The sequence below is a fragment of the Bos grunniens genome, chromosome 11, assembly GCF_055505025.1.
Source record: "Bos grunniens cultivar Pamir isolate PY7600 chromosome 11, Bosgru_T2T1.0, whole genome shotgun sequence".
NCBI lineage: Eukaryota > Metazoa > Chordata > Mammalia > Artiodactyla > Bovidae > Bos > Bos grunniens.
The window spans coordinates 101,561,429-101,582,559 of NC_141175.1; the positions used below are offsets into that span (position 1 = coordinate 101,561,429).

General features: G+C 47.6%; 1 protein-coding gene and 1 pseudogene across 6 annotated transcripts in view; one reads left to right on the forward strand and one right to left on the reverse strand.

Moving 5' to 3' along the window:
- The window catches only part of NPAS2 (neuronal PAS domain protein 2), a 199,093-nt gene that overhangs the window by 26,375 nt on the left and 151,587 nt on the right, over positions 1 to 21,131 (reverse strand). For 4 of the 6 annotated variants that reach the window (XM_086327933.1, XM_086327932.1, XM_086327931.1 and 1 more), the window contains exons 8-14: positions 19,234 to 19,352; positions 18,276 to 18,358; positions 17,427 to 17,533; positions 13,173 to 13,320; positions 10,443 to 10,527; positions 3,105 to 3,246; positions 2,200 to 2,300 (exon numbers count right to left, since the gene is read on the reverse strand). In XM_086327933.1, the coding sequence (XP_086184059.1) occupies positions 2,200 to 2,300; positions 3,105 to 3,246; positions 10,443 to 10,527; positions 13,173 to 13,320; positions 17,427 to 17,533; positions 18,276 to 18,358; positions 19,234 to 19,352 (785 nt within the window). The remainder of the gene's footprint in view (positions 1 to 2,199; positions 2,301 to 3,104; positions 3,247 to 10,442; positions 10,528 to 13,172; positions 13,321 to 17,426; positions 17,534 to 18,275; positions 18,359 to 19,233; positions 19,353 to 21,131) is intronic. The other 2 variants (XR_015137371.1, XM_086327935.1) reach the window with 2 other exon arrangements.
- On the forward strand, positions 15,756 to 16,155 carry LOC147363700 (dynein light chain 1, cytoplasmic pseudogene; annotated as a pseudogene).

Here is a 21,131-nt window from a genome sequence, read left to right on the forward strand (position 1 = left end):
GCTAGAAAGCCAGGCTTGGAACTGGATGACCTGAGTCCAAATAGCTCTTCTGTCCACCTCTCTGGGTTTCAGCTTCCTTGTCTGTTACTATTTCTAGCTGTGGCCCATTTATAGAGTCTCTGCCACCACCTGGTACTCTTGCCAGGTACCTTTGATGTATTAACTCACTCAATTCTCAAGCTAGAAGGTATTATGATTATTTCCAAACCTAGACACAGGCTAGTTAACTTACTGAGAGTCACACAGCTACTAAACGGATGAACTGAGTCATATTTGAAGCAGGTGGCATGAGTCCAAGCCTTTTTGCTTCACTATGCATACTATATTTTCAGTATTCCTGGACAAGTGGGAAATTTGAGGAGCACTTCAGAAGAAAGGATTGTTGTTTAGTTGCTAAGTTGTTTCTTTTTTGTGATTCCATGGACTGTAGTCAGCCAGGCTCCTCTTTCCACGGGATTTAACAGGCAAGAACCCTGGAGTGGGTAGCCATTCCCTCTTTCAGGGGATCTTCCCAGTCCAGGGATTGAACCTGTGTCTCCTGCATTGGCAGGTGGGTTCTTTACTGCTGATCACCTGGGAAGCCCATGAAGAAAGGTTTAGAGGTATTCGAGAAAAGAGGTGGTCTCCAAGGACCAGGAGCTCAGAGGGTAGAGTCTCACGTTTTTTGGCCCCTTATGCATGCTCAGTTGCTCAGTCGTGTCTGACTCTTTGTGACCCCATGGGCTCGCCAGGGGCCCACCAGGCTCCTCTGTCCATGGGATTTCCCAGGCAAGAATACTGGAGTGGGTTGCTATGTCCTCTTCCAGGGGATCTTCCCGACCCAGGGATCAAACTCGGGTCTCCTGTGACTCCTGCATTGCAGGGGGATTCTTTACTGCTGAGCCACCAGGAAAGCCCAGTGACTTCACTCCCATCTCCAAAATGTCAGCCAGGGATAGGAAAAAGGTACTTGGTAACTACCTGAACGTGGCCGCTAAATTTGGGGACGCTTCCCCCCTCCAGAGCAAGGTCTGTGTCCCGCTCCACAGGTGAGCTTGTGGCTGCTTTGACTGAGAGGGATGGTGCAGGTAATGTACTGGGACTTGAAGTCGGGGGGCACGGAAAGCCACGTGGCTTGTGTTTGGCTCTCGTGGGATGTCCCTCTCCAGAGTCTTCCTCTTGGAACCAGGAGCCTTGCTGGGAGGATGACATGGAGACGTCCATGCAGGTCAACAGAAGATGCTCTTGGCTGAGCCCACCTTCAGCCGGGGATGCACCTCCCAGCCTTGAATGGGGAGACCTCCAGCACCAGGCAGCAGAGCGGAGTCACCCCCACTGTGCCCTTTCTGAATTCCTGACTCAGAATCTGTGAACATGGGAAGTCCTGGTCGCTTTACGCCACTGAGTTTGGTGCGGGTGGCAGCTTGTGCTGGATCACCGGACTGTGGCAGGTACACAGTGACCCCGCATCCAGCCAGTGTGCTTTCTAGGAGGCCACGTTCCCTGACGTCCTGGAGGTGTTGTTGTTGTTCAGTCACTCAGTCATGTCTGAGTCTCTGGGACTCCTGGACTGCAGCACACCTGGCTTCCCTGTCCTTCACCATCTCCGGGAGTTTGCTCAAACTCACATCACTTGAGTCGGTAATGCCATCCAACCATCTCATCCTCTGTTATCTGCTTCTCCTCCTGCCCTCAATCTTTCCCAGCATCAGGGTCTTTTCCAATGAGTCCTGGAGAGGCCTGGCATATATGAAGGATGCTGCCTGATTCTGGGTTGACCAATAAGTTCATTTGGCTTTTGCATAAGATGGAATGGAAAAACCCAAACAAACTTTTTGGCCAACCCAATATATGCCAAGGGACATTTTTGCTGACATCAAGCTTCTCAGACATTTTCACTGGGAATGGGGGTCTAAAATGGGAGAGTCCTGACCATGTACCCCCAGAGGCTCTGTGGATGGGACCCCCCATGTTTGAAGTTTCAAGCTTTAAAACGCCTTTGGATTTTGCACCCTGTGGATATACATCCATGTTAATTTTGGGATCAGTGTTTCAAATTAGTTGCCAATTAAGCTACTTAGCTTCCCACCCCCGCCCGCCACCCACAATCTCTAAGTACAGTGTGTTCTCTAGAAGATGCCGCCTGCAGTCCCGTGGCCTGGCAGGCCCCTGCAGTGCTGTAGCGCAGTCTAGGGGGAAAGTTTGGGGTCACACACATACCGGCATCGCGGCTGCCTGGCCGAGTCCTGGCACTGGGAGCTCTTGGGCCGATCTGGGCAAAGCCGGGGTGCTGGCCTCTGCCCTCAGCTTGCTTGGAGTGGCTGCAAGAAAACACGGCCCCTTGCAGACTTGCACACACTTAACAGCTCTCTTATCAAAAGAGGGAGAGAGAACTTCCCTGGTGGTCCAGTGGTTAAGAATCCACCTGCCAAGGCAGGGGACACGAGTTCCATCCCTGGTCTGGGACGATTCCACATGCTGCGGGGCAGCTGTACCCATGCGCCACAGCCTCTGGGCTCACGTGCTGCAGCTACTGAAGCCCACGAGCCTTAGAGCCCGTGCTCTGCAACAAGAGAGGCCACCACAGTGAGAAGCCCGCGCACCGCAACTGGACAGGAGTTTCCGCTGGCCGCGGCTAGAGAAAGCCTGCACACAGCAGTGAAGACCCAGCACAGCCATAAATAAGTAAATAGATAAAAATTTTAAAAAGAGGGGGAGGGTGACCACAGGGTGCATGAAACATGGGCCTGTTTGGAATCTGATGAAGGGGCTCCAAGAGGCCCAGAAGTTCTGCCAGCCTTGCCTGGGGTGCAGGGGGAGGACAGCAGAGCACCCACAAGCTTTCGGTGCACCACGTGGTTCAGCCGCCTGCCTGATCACACAGCTCACTGGGTCCGCATGACACCTGCTGAATGTCGGCTTCATGGGGCAGAGGAGGAACCGGAGCGTGGAGCAGGATGGGGCAGGGCGGGGGGAGGAAGCTAGAGGGAAAGAAGCAAGGAGTGGGGACCAGATGGCGACTTTAGCTTCATGCCACGGACTGCCCAGCTTCTCCTTGAATGTGGGGTCCCTCGTGGGACTCTGTATACTCCCAACCGCCCTGCCCTCTGCAGAGTCACACTTACAGGTGGGCTCTGACATGGCTGTGCGTGAGGATTTGTGGGAACTTCTTGAGGAGGCCGATGGTGAGTGACTGGTGTTAAGGCCTGAGGTGCCCATGTCAAGTGCATTAAAGTGTTGCTGAGGTTCCAGGCTGGAGCCCTTCTCCTGAAACACACACACACACAGAGTCCATGTTTCAGCATCAAGACCATGGCAACGAGCTATGTTACTTTAGTTGTCCTCTAAATACGTAGGAAAGCTTGAAGGGTACTGAGAGAAATACTATAACTTCTTGGAGAGAATTCCAGACACATTCAGGTGGACTGTTTACACAAATATATAATCTAGCATCTTTGAGGGCCTGGTAGCTTCCCTGGTGGCTCATATGGTACAGAATCTGCCTGCAATGCGGAAGATCTGGGTTCAAACCCTGGGTTGGGAAGATCCCCTGGGAAGAGGGCATGGCAACCCACTCCAATATTCTTGCCTGGAGAATCCCATGGACAGAGGAGCCTGGTGGGCTACAGTCCATGGGGTTGCGAAGAGCAGGACATGACTGAGCAACTGAGTTTCAGGTTTTTTTTTCAGCCTGTAAGCAGTATTTATTACACTTTCTTGGCTTCTATTTTGATATTTTAGATTTTCATAATTGACTTGGCATTTTGTTTTTCCTTAAAATTGTCACCTCATGCCCAGAATCTTGGCTTTCCCAGAAGCGGGGTGGAGAGGCAGATTCTAGAAATAAGGTTACTGGTGGGACTGGGTTATTCATACTCCAATGAGGGACTTCCCTGGCGATCCAGTTAGGACTTCACCCTCCAATGCAATGCAGGGATGCAGGTTCAATCCCTGCTCACACGCCTCACGAGCTAGAATACCACATGCCTCCCAGTCAAAAAACCAAAACATAAAACAGAAACAATACTGTAACAAATTCAATCAATACTGTAACAAATTCAATAAAGACTTCAAAAATGATCCACATTAAAAAAAAAATCTAAAAAAAAGAAAAATACTCTGGGACTTCCCTGGTGGTCCAGTGGTTGAGAATCCGCTTTCCAATGCAGGGGACGTGGGTTCCATCCCTGGTTGGAGAATTAAGATCCCATATACTTTAGGGCAACTAAGTCTGTGCACCCCAACTAGAGAGAGAAGCCTGAGCTCTGCAACTCAATAAAGCCTGCAATAAAGGTCCCACAACAAAGGTACTACAACCAAGACGTGATGCAGCCAAATAAACAAATATTTTAAAAATAAAAAATAAATACTCCAATGAGACAAATGCCTTTGGACCGTTCTGGACACCATCTCCCCACTGCTCTTCCTCTGCAGCCTCAAGGCACCCAAGGCCAAGGGGCAAAGGTCTCCAATTCTTGATCCCTGGATCCTAACTGTTGCTGGGCCCTAAGGGTGCTTCTGCCTCAAGAGCATGGCATGAAGAGAAAGCAACTGTGACTTTCCAACCCTGAGGAACCACCTTTCCGTCCTGCATTGGCTCAGGTGTCATGCATGCATGTGTGCTAAGTCGTTTCAGTCGTGTTTGACTCTTTGCAACCCCATGGGCGCCCGCCAGGCGCCTCTGTCTGTGGGATTCTCCAGGGGCCCACTGGAGAGGGTTGCCCTGCCCTCCTCCAGGGGATCTTCCCAACCCAGGGATCAAACCCACATCTCCTGCACTGGCAGGTGGGCTCTTTACCACTAGTGCCACCTGGGTCATAAGCCTAAGAAGATGACTCTAGTGATTTTTAAGCTAAAGAAGAAACCTAATGATTATTCTCCTCAGCCAGGCTCCTTCCTATTCTCAGAAGGATGGTGGGATTCCTGGGCTGCCTGGACAGGCTGGTGTCCCTGGTCCCAGGTCTTAAATCCCTGTGTCTAAGTCTACATGACAGTTCTGTCCTTTGTCTTGGGCCTCCAGTGAGGGTGGACCCTGAGTGTGCCCAAACAGGCCTGAAGTGATTGCTACCAGCCATAAAGGCCTTTGTGCAAAACAGAATCGCAGGGAGTGTCTGGGTTTGCTGGGTTCACTGTATATTTTCAGACCCTACTGCTTGGTTACAGCGTGTGTGCAAGCTAAGTTGCTTCAGCTGTGTCTGACTCTTTGTGTCCCAGTAGACTGTAGCCCACCAGGCTCCTCTGTCCATGGGATTCTCCAGGCAAGAAGTTGTTGTTCAGTCACCCAGTTGTGTCCAACTCTTTGTGACCCCACTGACTGCACACGCCAGGCTTCCCTGACCCTCACCATCTCCTGGGGTTTTCCCAAGTTCATGTCCACTGCATCAGGGGTGCCATCCAGCCACTGCATCCTCTGACGCCCTCTTTTCCTTCTGCCCTCAATCCTTCCTAGCATCACGGTCTTTCCCAATGAGTCAGTTCTTTGCATCAGGTGACCAAAATACTGGAGTTTCAGCTTCAGCATCAGGTCTTCCAATGATTATTCAGGGTTGATTTCCTTTAAGATTGACTGATTTGATCTCCTTGCTGTCAAAGGGACTCTCAAGGGCCCTCTCCAGCCTCACAGTTCAAAGGCATCAATTCTTTGGTGCTCTGCCTTCGTTACAGTCCAGCTCTCACAACCTATGTAACTGGGTCTTATGTGACCAAACGAGAACAGTGCTCAGCAAATCACACCTTTCAGAGTGGGGTCCCAGGCGGATTGTGTGTGCCTGGTCAGCAGACAAGTAAATGCAGGAAGTGAGAGGAAGAGCTGAGGAACTTTTCTAGCCATCTGCCGTACATCACACACAAGCAGGGGAATCTGCATCCGTCATGACAGATTTGAAATTAAAAATCCAAATGGTCTGTTAGCGCTGAGAGTTTGAAAAGCACGGTCCTGGAGCTGTGACTTTAAAAGGGACTTCTGAATCTGACAGCCTGAGATTGTATTTGTGTGTTTGTTGTTCAGTCGCTCAGTCACGTCCAACTCTTTGTGACCCCGCAGACATCAGCATGCCAGGCTTCCCTGTCCTTCACTATCTTTTGGAGTTTGCTCCAACTCATGTCCATTGAGTTGATGATACCATCCAACAATCTCATCTTCTGCTGATCTCTTCTCCTCCTGCCTTCAATCTTTCCCAGCAGCAGGGTCTTTTCCAATGAATCAGCTCTTCGCCTCAGGTGGCCAAAGCATCGGAGCTTCAGCATCAGTCCTTCCAATGAATATTCAGGGTTCATTTCCTTTAGGATTGACTGGTTTGATTTCCTTGCTGTCCAAGGGACTCTCAAGAGTCTTCTGTGTGTTTATACATAAGTGCATGTTGATGAGAAGTTTCATTGAGCTCTAATATTCCCCAAAGGTCGGAAACCTCAATAATGAATTTCTGGCTGGACAACACACTGTATGCTTGATCTTCAGCTGTGATGTATGGTGTGTCGAACACCTGCCTATGAACAGCTTAATTCCAGCCTTGGACATGACATATGATACATTCATGTGACACAGCTGGGTAATAAACACGTCCATGAACAATGACAGAGGTGTTGTAGCATGGTGCTGGTGAGGAATCACCACACAAGGCAATAGCACTTTGCCTGCCAGTGCGAGTGACTCAGCAAAGATGCAAATGCGTTCTGGTCTCTAAAGGGGATCTCTTCCTCTTCCTAACTCAGTTCTTAATGGAGCAGAGATGTGTCTATGGTCCACTGACTGCAGTAAAGTGAGTATCATAATAAAGCAAATCACATTAATTTTCTTTGTTTTTTCCCAGTGCATAGAAAAGATAAACTGACCACTGCTGTAGTGTCGATTTCTAGCCAGAGACTCTAGATTCTAGGTCACGGGCTGGTTGGAACTTGAACCGTGTTTCATCAATTCTAAGATGAACTTCCCTCCCACGTTTTGACATAAAATGAAACTGGGATATGTCCTTCAACTCACAATAAGAAATCCTGACTTCACAGATGGGCAGCTTTCTCTCTTTCCTAGTGGAGATAGAGATAGATCTTACAATCGATGGCTTCTTAGCTTTGATGAAATCCAACATTCCCTTTCTTGCTTTCTCTCTTTTTTCCTCCCAACATATGTGTCTGCTTGAAGAATGACCTTTGAGAAACAGGGTTCTGGTCTGCTTATGAGTTTCTGTCGGGTTGTCAGTGATGAGGGCTGCCTGGCCAGAGGGTGCCAGGGACTCAGGCTGGAGACGAAAGAGGTCTGGGCTTTGTGAAGAGAAACACCTCTCCATTCCTCTCAGGGCTCCCTGATGACAAGGTGGCTCCAATAAGGATGTCAGTTCAGACCCCCAGACACAGAAGCGGCAAGTACACCCTGCCAGAAATACCATAGAGGGAGTGTGAGGGACAATGAGCTTGTGGGGTGCTCTTTTTGAGGGCAGGTACAGCACTTAGGCTAAGGGGAGGACAGGATGCACAGACTGTGCCCCAGCTCGATGGGATAATGGAATAACCCCCGGCTTTTCATCTGTAGGAGAGATGCAAAGTGGACTCACCTGGCAGACATTGTTTTATTTGTTTTCCTTTATCACACTTCTTGGAGAGTGTAATTTTTTACAAATTGAAGGTTTATGGCAATCCTGTCTTGTTAGATGCTGCTTACCATTTTTTAGCCATTAGATCAGATCAGATCAGATCAGTCACTCAGTCATGTCCGACTCATTGCGACCCCATGAACCACAGCACGCCAGGCCTCCCTGTCCATCACCAACTCCCGGAGTTCACTCAGACTCATGTCCATCGAGTCAGTGATGCCATCCAGCCATCTCATCCTGTCGTCCCCTTCTCCTCTTGCCCCCAATCTCTCCCAGCATCAGAGTCTTTTCCAATGAGTCAACTCTTCGCATGAGGTGGCCAAAGTACTGGAGTTTCTGCTTTAGCATCATTCCTTCCAAAGAAATCCCAGGGCTGATCTCCTTTAGAATGGACTGGTTGGATCTCCTTGCAGTCCAAGGGACTCTCAAGAGTCTTCTCCAACACCACAGTTCAAAAGCATCAATTCTTCGGCACTCAGCCTTCTTCACAGTCCAACTCTCACATCCATACATGACCACAGGAAAAACCATAGCCTTGACTAGATGGGCCTTTGTTGGCAAAGTAATGTCTCTGCTTTTGAATATGCTATCTAGGTTGGTCATAACTTTCCTTTCAAGGAGTAAGTGTCTTTTAATTTCATGGCTGCAGTCACCATCTGCAGTGATTTTGGAGCCCAGAAAAATAAAGTCTGACACTGTTTCCACTGTTTCCCCATCTATTTGCCATGAAGTGATGGGACCGGATGCCATGATCTTCATTTTCTGAATGTTGAGCTTTAAGCCAACTTTTTCATTCTCCACTTTCACCTTCATCAAGAGGCTTTTGAGTTCCTCTTCACTTTCTGCCATAAGGGTGGTGTCATCTGCATATCTGAGGTTATTGATATTTCTCCTGGCAATCTTGATTCCAGCTTGTGTTTCTTCCAGTCTAGCGTTTCTCATGATGTACACTGCATAGAAGTCAAATAAACAAGGTGACAATATACAGCCTTGATGTACTCCTTTTTTTATTTGGAACCAGTCTGTTGTTCCATGTCCAGTTCTAACTGTTGCTTCCTGACCTGCATACAAATTTCTCAAGAGGCAGGTCAGGTGGTCTGGTATTCCCATCTCTTGAAGAATTTTCCACAGTTTATTGTGAGCCACACAGTCAAAGGCTTTGACATAGTCAATAAAGCAGAAATAGATGTTTTTCTGGAACTCTCTTGCTTTTTCCATGATCCAGCAGATGTTGGCCATTTGATCTCTGGTTCCTCTGCCTTTCTAAAACCAGCTTGAACATCAGGAAGTTCACGGTTCACATATTGCTGAAGCCTGGCTTGGAGAATTTTAAGCATTATTTTACTAGAGTGTGAGATGAGTGCAATTGTGCGGTAGTTTGAGCATTCTTTGGCATTGCCTTTCTTTGGGATTGGAATGAAAACTGACCTTTTCCAGTCCTGTGGCCACTGCTGAGTTTTCCCAATTTGCTGGCATATTGAGTGCAGCACTTTCACAGCATCATCTTTCAGGATTTGGAATAGCTCAACTGGAAGTCTATCACCTTCACTAGCGTTGTTCGTAGTGATGCTTTCTAAGGCCCACTTGACTTCACATTTCAGTATGTCTGGCTCTAGGTGAGTGATCACACCATTGTGATTATCTGGGTCGTGAAGATCTTTTTTGTACAGTTCTTCTGTGTATTCTTGCCACCTCTTCTTAATATCTTCTGCTTCTGTTAGGTCTATACCATTTCTGTCCTTTATCGAGCCCATCTTTGCATGAAATGTTCCTTTGGTATCTCTGATTTTCTTGAAGAGATCTCTAGTCTTTCCCATTCTGTTGTTTTCCTCTATTTCTTTGCATTGATCGCCGAAGAAGGCTTTCTTATCTCTTCTTGCTATTCTTTGGAACTCTGAATTCAGATGTTTATATCTTTCCTTTTCTCCTTTGCTTTTCACTTCTCTTCTTTTAACAGCTATTTGTAAGGCCTCCCCACACAGCCATTTTGCTTTTTTGCATTTCTTTTCCATGGGGATGGTCTTGATCCCGGTCTCCTGTACAATGTCACGAACCTCATTCTATAGCTCATCAGGCACTCTGTCTATCAGATCTAGGCCCTTAAATCTATTTCTCACTTTTTAAAATTAAGGTATGCCATTAAAAACAAACAAACAAAAAAAAAAACAACTGGGCTTCCCCTGGTGGCTCAGACAGTAAAGAATCTGCCTGCAATGCAGGAGACCTGGGTTTGATCCCTGGGTTGGGATGATCCCCTGGAGGAGGGCATGGCAACCCACTCTAGTATTCTTGCCTGGAGAATTCCATGGACAGAGGAGCCCGGTGGGCTACAGTCCATGGGTTTGCAAAGAGTCAGACATGACTGAGGAACTAAGTTTCACTTGCACACTTAACAGACTACAGAATAGGGTCGACGTATCTTTTATATCCACTAGGAAACCAAAAAAAGGTAATGTGATTTGCTTTGTGGCGATATTCACTTTACTGTGGTGGTCTGGAACCTGCAGTATGTCCGAGGTTTGCCTGCACAGTTGTTCTTTTAAGGCTGGAAGGTCACCAAACCCTGCTTTGAGTCGAGAGGCTGTTTTCTCACACAGCTCTGTGAGTTCCCAGTCTCCATGACCTCAGATATGTTATCTGCATCCACAGTACGCTCAGTCTCACCTGAAGGACACTGACGGTGCCCACCTTGCAGGAACCTCAATAAGGGACACGTAAGCAAATACCCCTCAAATTACATTGAAGAGTACTGGGAACATAGCAAGAGCTCAAAAAACATGACCTGCTGCTTCAGGTATTACTGTTTTTATGATCACAACTCATGAAAGATTCTACTCAGTCAAACTTTGCCTTCCTCTCTGCTGGGGATCAGATTACCTTCAGTGCCGAAGGGTGGACGGTCTCCAGCAGCGGGTCCTCCAGCGCCAATTCCTGCCTCCTCTCCACCCGGACCTCGGCGTAACTGCTCAGGAAATCAAGAGACCACAGCTGGAGGGGGGACGTCCCGGGATGACACCAGCAAAGAGGGCTGTGTGACACCCTCTCCCAGGTCAGCCACTAGCAAGGCTGGCCCAGTTACTTGTTTGGGGGTGGGGTTTCTTCCTGGGCCTACATTCCACAGGAGTCACTTGTACTGTGACATTCAGAGTGACTTCCTTTCTGGGATTTGCCTGGTGATCCAGGGGCTGGGACTCCACACTTCCACTTCAGGGGGCCCGGGTTTTATCCCCGGTCAGGGAACTTCCCTGGTGGCTCAGATGGTAAAGCATCTGCCTACGATGTGGGAGACCCGGGTTCAATCCCTGGGATGGGAGGATCTCCTGGAGAAGGCAATGGCAACCCACTCCAGTACTCTTGCCTGGAAAATCCCATGGATGGATAAGCCTGGTAGGCTACAGTCCACAGGGTTGCAAAGAGTCGGACATGACTAAGTGACTTCACTTCAGGGAACTAAGGAGCTTCCCTGGTGGCTCAAACGGTAGAGAATCTGCCTGCAATATGGGAGACATGAGTTCGATCCTTGGGTTGGGAAGATCCCCTGGAGAAGGGAATGGACCCCACAAGCTGTGAGGCACAGCCAAAAGAAAAAAAAATCATAAAAAAAACTTTAAACACATAAAAAAGAACATTTTCCTTTCCAGGATGTTGTTGCCTACACTTTCCTTTGTTGTTGTTGTTCTTTTCTCTTTTTACTGATCTTGACCCATCCTACCCAGAAACCCCCACGCACAATTGTCTTTAGAAACCTATTTTCATTAATACGATGAGCCTCAGCCTTCAAATAATTAGAAGACTTACTGGAGACCTACGCAGTTTGGACTATGCACAGGAGGAAGCAATATATAAATTTTTTTTTTTTTTTTAGTAATTACAGACTACAATTACAGACTATAAAACTTCCAGAAGTTTTCGTTTGACCAAACCTAGAACTAGCCAGACCCAGATGGCCAATTAGTCTATGGACCCACTCTTTGAATGGTATGGGGAAATAACTCAGAGTGGTGATAGCCGAGTGACCCAGCTGTGGCTTTTGCACTGACTATAGAGCTGTGGGCTGGGTATTGGGCCTGGGGAGCAGTGGTGGCTTCTGCGCCTCGGGGACACCTGTGACTTCATTCTCTGTTGGTTGCTCCCTACTTTCTCTGAGAATCTCATTCTGGGATCTGAGAAGATAGACCAGAAATCAGACTCTGAGGAGCAAGGTGTTGACGATGTTCAGTCTTACCTGGGGACAAGAGGACCCCCTGGCAAAGGGCCAGGCAGTTGTGGGGGGTGGGGGGTGTGGAGGCTGGACATGGAATCAAAAAACACTGGCTGCTGACATGCCCAGGGGTGGTCTGGGAAGTCAGGGTCAGGTCCCCCTGGGGGTGGGCATGTACGTGATGATCAGGGTCACTGGCCTAGAATTACCTGCATTTCTTATCCTTCCTCTTTCCTCACTTACTAAAGAGGAGGGATTTACATGTGTGTGAGTGTGTGTGTGTACTGGCTTGGCCAAAAAGCTTGTTCAGGTTTTCTAGAGATCTTATGGAAAAAACAAATTGAATGTTTTGCCTGATAGAATAGATAAGTAAGTGTATATGGATAGTATCTATCCATCCATCTATTATCTATCTATCAATCAACCAGTCATCTATCATCTATCAATCAACTATCTATCTATTCATCTATCTATCATCTATTGCTCTATCCATTTACCTAACTACCCACTATCTGCTGACAATCATCCATTTCTTATGTACATGTACGTAACAATACGTATGTATATGTATATCTCGATCTATCATATATCTGTTATCTATCATCTATTTGTTCTGTATTGATACCTATATATAATGTGATCCTTCTAACCTTTCTTTCATTGCTCTCCTCAAAAGCTCTCCTCTAGACCAGCTTAAAACTAATTTATGTTCTTAAAATTTTTGTACTTGGGGAAAAAAACCCAAACAGCATTTCCCCTTTACCTTTGGGAACTGTGACCCTACACAGGCAGTGTCTAGCAAACACTGGATCTGCTTCCTCCCTTGGAAGCCCTGCCACCCACATGGGGCTGGGGCAGGTAACCTCTCCCTGAGGTCAGGGAGCCACCAGGAACCCTCTGGCTCTTGTACCACCCTGCCTTGGTTGCCATCAGTAGTTTTTGAGGCATTCAAAAAAGGGGGAGGGGTGGCAGGAGGGACTATGTCTCTGAGTTATTCAGAGGCAAAATTTTAATTTTCTTTTCCTACCAGTGACAAGGGAAGGCTGGGGGCCGGATGGAGATGAGGGAAAATATGTAAGTAGGTCACTGAAGCAGTAATTTACGGAAGAACATCCTGGTTGCCTGGAAGAGCTCAGTGAGGCTGTCAGAGGGGCCTGGCGGGGCCCTGGGAGGAAGTCTCAGCCCTGGGAGGCCAGGGCTGAGTGTGGGCTAGGAAGAAGCTGGCTTCTGGGGATTAGTCTGCTCACTGCGAGCAGAGTCCTGCTGCAGAACTCAGGCCCGGGCTCACTCCTCAGAACTGGGGACCCCTAAGGATACTGGGGCTCTGAGCCACCTGCTGGGGACCCCTAAGGATGCCCACCCTCCCAGCCCCTGGCCCGCCCACCCTCCCAGCCCCTGGCCCGCACCTGACCACCGAGTGTGTGCACACGATGAACTCGGGCTTGGAGTTCCACTGGTGGTAGGTGATGTAGTAGTGGGTCTGGAGCCAAATCCACTGCTGGCCTTTGGTTAGAAACCTGTAGCAGCACGACTTCCCTTTGCCAAACTGCATCACTGTGAGTGGAAGACGGAGTCAGCATATAACCAGCATTAAGACACAAGGACCCTTTCCTCCCACAGTCACTTTTAACAACACCAGCTTTCAAAATGACAGTGGTCATTTCCCCAGTAGTGATGGCTCTTAAGTGACCATCAACTGCCACGTGTGAAGTAGAGAGCTGGTGGGAAGTTGCTACATAACACAGGGAGCCCAGCTCGGTGCTCTGTGATTGACCTAGAGGAGTGGGATGGGGGCGGGGAGGGAGGCTCAAGAGGGAGGGGACATGTATATAATTATGGCTGATTTGAGTTGCTGTACAGCAGAAATCAACACAACAACATTGTAAAGCAATGTCCCTCCACTTGAGAAACAAATTTAAAAAGAAGATCACAGGAAATGGTCATGAATTCTGAAACAATGGAGGGATGATCCTCCTGCTTCCCCAAATGCTCAAAAGCTTAAGAGAGCCTTAAATCCAGGCAGAATCTTCAACTGGGAGTTTAATTAAGGCAATAGTTCCATTCACCATTGCAATGAAAAGAATAAAATACTTAGGAATATATCTACCTAAAGAAACAAAAGACTTATATATAGAAAACTATAAAACACTGGAGAAAGAAGTCAAAGAGGACACAAATAGATGGAGAAATATACCGTGTTCATGGATCAGAAGAAAGCAATCTATAGATTCAAAGCAATCTTTAGATTCAGTGCAATCCCTATCAGGCTACCAACAGTATTTTTCAGAGAACTAGAACAAATAATTTCACAATTTGCATGGAAATACAAAAAAACCTCAAATAGCCAAAGCAATCTTGAGAAAGAAGAATGGAACTGGAGGAATCAACCTGCCTGACTTCAGGCTCTACTACAAAGCCACAGTCATCAAAACAGTATGTACTGGCACAAAGACAGAAATATAGATCAATGGAACAAAATAGAAAGACCAGAAATAAACCCACACACCTATGGACACCTTATCTTTGAAAAAGGAGGCAAGAATATACAATGGAGAAAAGACAATCTCTTTAACAAGTGGTGCTGGGAAAACTGGTCAACCACTTGTAAAAGAATGAAACTAGATCACTTTCTAACACCATACACAAAAACAAACTCAAAATGGATTAAAGATCTAAATGTAAGACCAGAAACTATAAAACTTCTAGAGGAAAACATAGGCAAAACACTCTCCGACATAAACCACAGCAGGATCCTCTATGACCCACCTCCAAGAATATTGGAAATAAAAGCAAAAATAAACAAATGGGACCTAATTAAAATTAAAAACTTCTGCACAACAAAGGAAACTATAAGCAAGGTGAAAAACAGCCTTCAGAATGGGAGAAAATAATAGCAAATGAAGCAATGGACAAAGAATTAATCTCAAAAATATACAAGCAACTCCTGCAGCTCAATTCCAGAAAAATAAACGACCCAATCAAAAAATGGGCCAAAGAACTAAACAGACATTTCTCTAAAGAAGACATACAGATGGCTAACAAACACATAAAACGATGCTCAACATCACTCATTATCAGAGAAATGCAAATCAAAACCACAATGAGGTACCATTTCACACCAGTCAGAATGGCTGCTATCCAAAAGTCTACAAGCAATAAATGCTGAACAGGGTGTGGAGAAAAGGGAACCCTCTTACACTGTTGGTGGGAATGCAAACTAGTACAGCCACTATGGAGAACAGTGTGGAGATTCCTTAAAAAACTGGAAATAGAACTGCCTTATGATCCAGCAATCCCACTGCTGGGCATACACACTGAGGAAACCAGAACTGAAAGAGACATATGTACTCCAATGTTCATCACAGCACTGTTTATAATAGCCAGGACATGGAAGCAACCTAGATGTCCATCAGCAGATGAATAGATAAGAAAGCTGTGGTACATATACACAATGGAATATTACTCAGCCATTAAAAAGAATACATTTGAATCAGTTCTAATGAGGTAGATGAAACTGGAGCCTATTATACAGATTGAAGTAAGCCAGAAAGAAAAACACCAATACAGTATACTAACGCATATATATGGAATTTAGAAAGATGGTAATGATAACACTGTATGCAAGACAGCAAAAGAGACACAGATGTATAGAACAGTCTTTTGGACTCTGTGGGAGAGGGAGGGGGGGATGATTTGGGAGAATGGCATTAAAACATGTAAATTATCACATGTGAAACGAATTGCCAGTCCAGGTTTGATGCATGATACAGAGTGCTTGGGGCTGGTGCACTGGGATGACCCAGAGGGATGGGATGGGGAGGGAGCTGGGAGGGGGGTTCAGGATGGGGAACACATGTACACCCATGGCGGATTCATGTCAATGTATGGCAAAACCAATACAATATTGTAAAGTTAAAAAAAAAAAAAGAAGAAGCCGTGGTTTTCGATATGCGCCACAGCTTTGGTAGTGACGGCCTCTCTATTTGGGCATGCGCTTCATGAGCCCCTCCCCTAGGAGACCATTGCAGTCGGCCAGCCCCTGCTCCTTGTTAACCATGTGTGACCAAAAGGCCACGATCAAGAACGCTGATATGTTGGAGGAGATGCAACAGGACTTGGTGGAGTGTGCAATTCAGGCACTGGAGAAATATAATATAGAGAACGACATTGCGACCCATATCAAGAAGAAGTTTGACAAGAAGCACAACCCCACCCGGCACTGCATCATGGGGAGGAACTTCGGTAGTTATGTGACACATGAAACCAAACACTTCATCTACTCCTACCTGGGCCAAGTGGCCATTCTCCTGTTCAAATCTGGTTAAAAGCATGGACTGTGCCACACAGCCAGTGATCCATCCAAAAACAAGGACTGCAGCCTAAATTCCAAATACCAGAGACTGTGGTCTTCAGCCTTGCCTCAGGGAACTCCTCCATCTTTGAACCTTTATGGTGTTTTGTACAGGCCATTCTCTGTACTAGTTTGTGGTTATTAAGCAATTAGCAAAACATCTTACATTTGTATTTATTTTCTATTCATACCTCTCTGCCCCATGTTTTTTCTCTTCAAAATCCATTCCTTTAAAGAAATAAATCTGTTGAAGAAGTGTGCATAAAAAAAAAAAAAGCCCTGGTTTTCCTGGGGCTCACCATCCTGCTGCAGCTGGAGCTGTCTTTGGAGTTGTGGGAGAGACCATCCAGATGCTGGGAGAACTGGACCGAAAACAGACCTGACAGCCAGCAGCCTCTGGATGGATGCTCTGGCTGCCAGCCAGCTGAGCATCCTTGGTCTACATGGCTCTATACAGAGGATCAGCCACAGGGGCTTCCACTGCACACCACCACGCAGGGCTCCTATGGTTAAGTTGCGGCTTCCTTGGGGGTACCCGGTACACACAGATGCTGCTGGGTTAGGCCTGGGCAGGGCAGAAAGCTGGACCACGGGTCCAGGAAAGAGGAGCAGCTGGGGTGCACTGTCTCAGTGCCTGGATTTTAGCTCCTCTTTACATGCTAGCGGTCAAGAGAAAGCCTAAACAGGAGACCAAAGCAACAAAAGGAGGCACTGAATCTGCCAGTAAAATAATATTTGTGGGACTTCCCTGGTGGTCCAGTGATTAAGAATCTACCTGCCAATGCAGGGGACACAGGTTTGATCCCTGGTCTGGGAAGATTCCACATGCCACGGGCAATTAAGCTCCAAGAGCTGCAACTACTGAAGCCTGTGTGCCCAAGAGCCTGTGCTCTGCAACCAGAGAAGCCACCGAAATGAGAAGTCCGAGTACCACAGCTAGAGAGTAGCCCCCGCTTGCCATAACTAGAGAAAGCCCCCAAATAAATAAATAAAATAATAGTTATCAGACTATTTAAAAAGCAAAAAAAGATCAAATAGTTTGCATTGCTGAGGGGAGCTGGGAAGGGGCTGGGGGAGGAAGCACACAGATCAAAGTCAATTCCAGGTGCAAACAAAACACAGGGGAATCTAGACAAGGATCCCCAACAAGGACCACAACTTGATCATCTCAGAGAGGGCAAAATTCTTGGCCTCAGAAGGAACCAAGTAATGCGTCAACTGGCAGAGCCTACGAGTCCCACTGTCAGGGCTGCAGGGAGAGAATGGAGGTCCTCAGGAGGGGAGCTGGGTGGTTGGCAGGGTTACTCACGGTGCTGGTGGCACCTAGCTAGGAGCTCCAGGTCATCCACGTGGTAGTAGTCGTAGCCCGAGGTTCCCAGGACTTCAAAAGGCAGGTACCCTATGATAGGAGGGGCTCTGCAAGGACAGTTGGTAGGGGGGTCTTCATCAGCCCTGCGGGCTTCCTGTAGTGGCCAATCCAGGGGCAGTTTGCATGTTTCTTGATCAACCCAGGGGCCTCATTTCTCAAGAATAAACACAGAAAAAACCATTTGGCAATGGTCAAAACCAGAGAGGCGGTGTTTTCCAAAGTGCTCACATTTTTTGGCATTAGACCCTTGGTTCCCTCGACCTAAACTGGCCCCAGTGATCACAAATGTTATTACTGCTGAATAATTAAAAACAGCTATGCATGGAGTCAGCCCAATTCTAAAGTGTCATAAAAAAAAATCAAAGGGCAGGAAGGGGAGATTGTTAGTTCTTCAACTATGAAAAAATGTAACACAAGAAAGAAAGAAGATTGGTCTAAAGGGACGGAAGGGTGTTGAAGGAAATAAATGAGAGCTTCCTTCACATCTTGCCTTGCCTAATGGGAGCTGGTGAGGGTCCTGAGTGGGATGGGGGTGGGGCAGGCGGGGGTGTCCCAGAGATGTCTCCAGCGGGGGTGTGTGGCTCTCCTGAGATGCTCTGACCCAACCCAGGACATATCCACAGATGGGACAAATGCAGTGGAGGGAGATCCCAGCCCTTTGGCCAGCAAGCACTTTCCCCACCACGAGAGAGGACCAGGTCTGAATTCTGTCCCCCAAGGACAGCCTGGCTCCTGGAAATAAGCGCTTGAAAAAGCACCCAACCCAAATGTGTTTTTCTTTTCACAAACCTGTGATCCAGAAATAAAAATTTCCATTCCAAGCTATGCCTTGAAGTGAATTCCTCTAAAGGTTCGTCAACGATGCACATTTCCTGTATTGAAAGGGAGGAAAAATATGACTCGGGGTGCCAGATTCTCACCCCCCACCCCTGGCTGTGTCAAGAACACATGGTCGGCAACAAAAGTGAAAAGCACTTAGAGCGAGTTTCCAAGTTGTGTTGGACCAAACCTCCTCATCAGCAGCTAATTTCGGTATTAGCGGCTGCTAAATTTATTTCACGAGCTGGGGAAAAAGGTCTGAGAGCCAGAATGTCATACCCCTCCCTTCCTATCATCTAGACATGTGGTAAACACATGGAAAATGGCTTTTCATCTGAATTTGAATGAGTAACTTAACTCAACATTCACCCCATCCAAGGGAAAGAAATTACAGATGGGAGTCCAGAGCACTGTCTGACAGGTTTTACCTCTGCCCACGCTGATTGGTGTCAACATACATGTGAAGGGTAGGAAGGTTTATGGAGTTCTGGAAGACCCTTTTCTGCCCCCGTGATTCACTGCCTTCAAACAAAATCCCCTCGAGGAGGGCATGGCTACACACTCCAGTATTCTTGCCTGGAGAATCCCATGGACAGAGGACACTGGCAGGCTACAGTCCATGAAGTCCGAAAGAGGGGCTTTCCAGGTAAAGACTGTGCCTGCAATCTGGGAGACCTGGATTTGATTTCTGTGTCAGGAAGATCCCCTGGAGAAGGGAATGGCTACCCGCTCTGGTATTTTTAGGAAACTGAGGCTTGGGGAAAGAGTTTGTGGGGCTGTTGCTGTACAGAAATCAGATACTGAACATTCTCAGAGTCGGTGATGAGCTCATTGAAATCTTCTTTCACAGAAAGACAAGGAATTACCTGCCACACAAGGTGACTTGGGGGTATTTGTTCTGCAAGATAAATCCTCTCTGGGTACTTGCCTTTAAGAACTGTGGTGTGGCCAGGCGAACGGTGGCAATGAAGCAGACTTCCTTCCCCAAGGGCACTCGGCAGGGCCTTGAAAGGGCGCCATCAAAGCCATTACAAGAGGGGCTGGGCACTGGTGGAGGGGAGGAGACACAGGTCAGCCCTAGCTGGTGTGAGGTCAGCCCTAGATGGTGTGGGGCCAGCCCCGCCGGGCACCACCAAGCGGCCTCAGGTCCATCAGCCGTTTCATTCTCACAGCAACTTGGGGATGTCAAGTGCTATTCTTACCCCCACTGTATGGGAACCTGAGGCTCAGACTGGGAAGCATTGGGCACAAGGCCAGACAGAGCTGGAATTTGAGTCAGTAACGCACAACTAGGGCTTCCCAGGTGGCTCAGTGGTAAAGAATCCACCTGCCAGTGCAGGAGATGTGGGTTCGATCCCTAGGTCAGGAAGATCCCCTGGAGGAGGAAATGGCAACCCACTCCAGTATTCTTGCCTGGAAAATCCCATGGACAGAGGACCCTGGTGGGCTACCGTCCACGGGGTCACAGAGAGTCGGACGTGAAGTAGTGACTAAACAACAACACACAACTCTGCCTCCCACTGCCACTAGTCCTGCAGCCATGGAGGTTACTGCGCTGGGAAAAAATCCTCTGCCAGACCAGCACACAGCCCCACAATGCAGGAGGGTCTGGACGCACACATCAGCTTGTGTCTTAAGGGTGAGCTGCATTGTTAGATGGTGTTCTGATACTGATGGGCTCAGGGGAAGTATGGTGGCTCAGAGGGTAAAGAATCTGCCTGCAATGCAGGACACCCAGGTTCGATCCCTGGGTTGAGGAGATCCCCTGGAGAAGGGAATGCTACCCCCTCCAGTATTCTTGCCTGGAGAATCCCATGGACAGAGGAGCCTGGTTGAGCATGAGCTATAGTCCACTGAGTCACGAAGAGCTGGACATGACTAAGTAACCAATACTACTACTACTACAGGGGAACTAGTGGGTCTTGACCCTGGGTTGGCCTACCTGGGATTCAAGAGATTGTGCCCTGAACCACCTCAGAGCCCAGGTTGATGCAAGATTTGACTGAGGAGCTAGCTCAGGATTCACAGTGACCTCCCCAGTTACACAGCATCCACAACAGAACTCACTGCCCAGGTGACAAAACCCATTCATTGTGTCTTATGTGTTCTCACAGGCCGGGAAGGCTGGCTTTCCTTATCCTTATATAAATGAGGAACCCAAGGTCTAGGAGGCTTGTGTATATCAACTGAGCTCACTCAGAGTTGAAATGGTGGAGCAGGGTTTCCACCCAGGTCTTAGGACTTCAAGCCCTGGTTCTAACAGGACCGAGAAGGGGCTGTTCTGGGCTCCAGCCCACCATGATGCTGAGGCCAGGCCCCCAGAGGCCCGGGGGAGATACCACTTGGCATTACTAGCCACCTCCCTAGGAGCAGTACACCTGTCCTCAGGGTGACTGTGAAAAACGGCTTCACCTTCCAGAGAAAACTTCTTGCTCTTTTCAGTGGAGTTTGCTGGGTGGAAGAAAGAGTTCAATAGGAGAAACGTCAACCTATCAGGTACACGGAATTCTCTCCAGATTCCCCAGAACCAGATACACGATTGCCCCCAGCCCAGATCAGCTACTTCAGAAACTCGGGGTGAAGCCCGGGCAGCAACACTTTATGAAGTTTCCCCAGAGACTTCCCTGGTGGTCCAGTGGTTAGGATCCCACACTTTCAATGCAGGGGTCGTGGGTTTGATCAGGAACTAAGATCCTGCACGCCATGCGGCCAAAACATTTTAAAAAATAAAATAAAATTGGGTCTTAAAAAGTCAGTAAAAAAATTAAATTTTTTCTTTATTTTCTTAAAGTTTTTATCGAATTTGTTACAATATTGCTTCTGTTG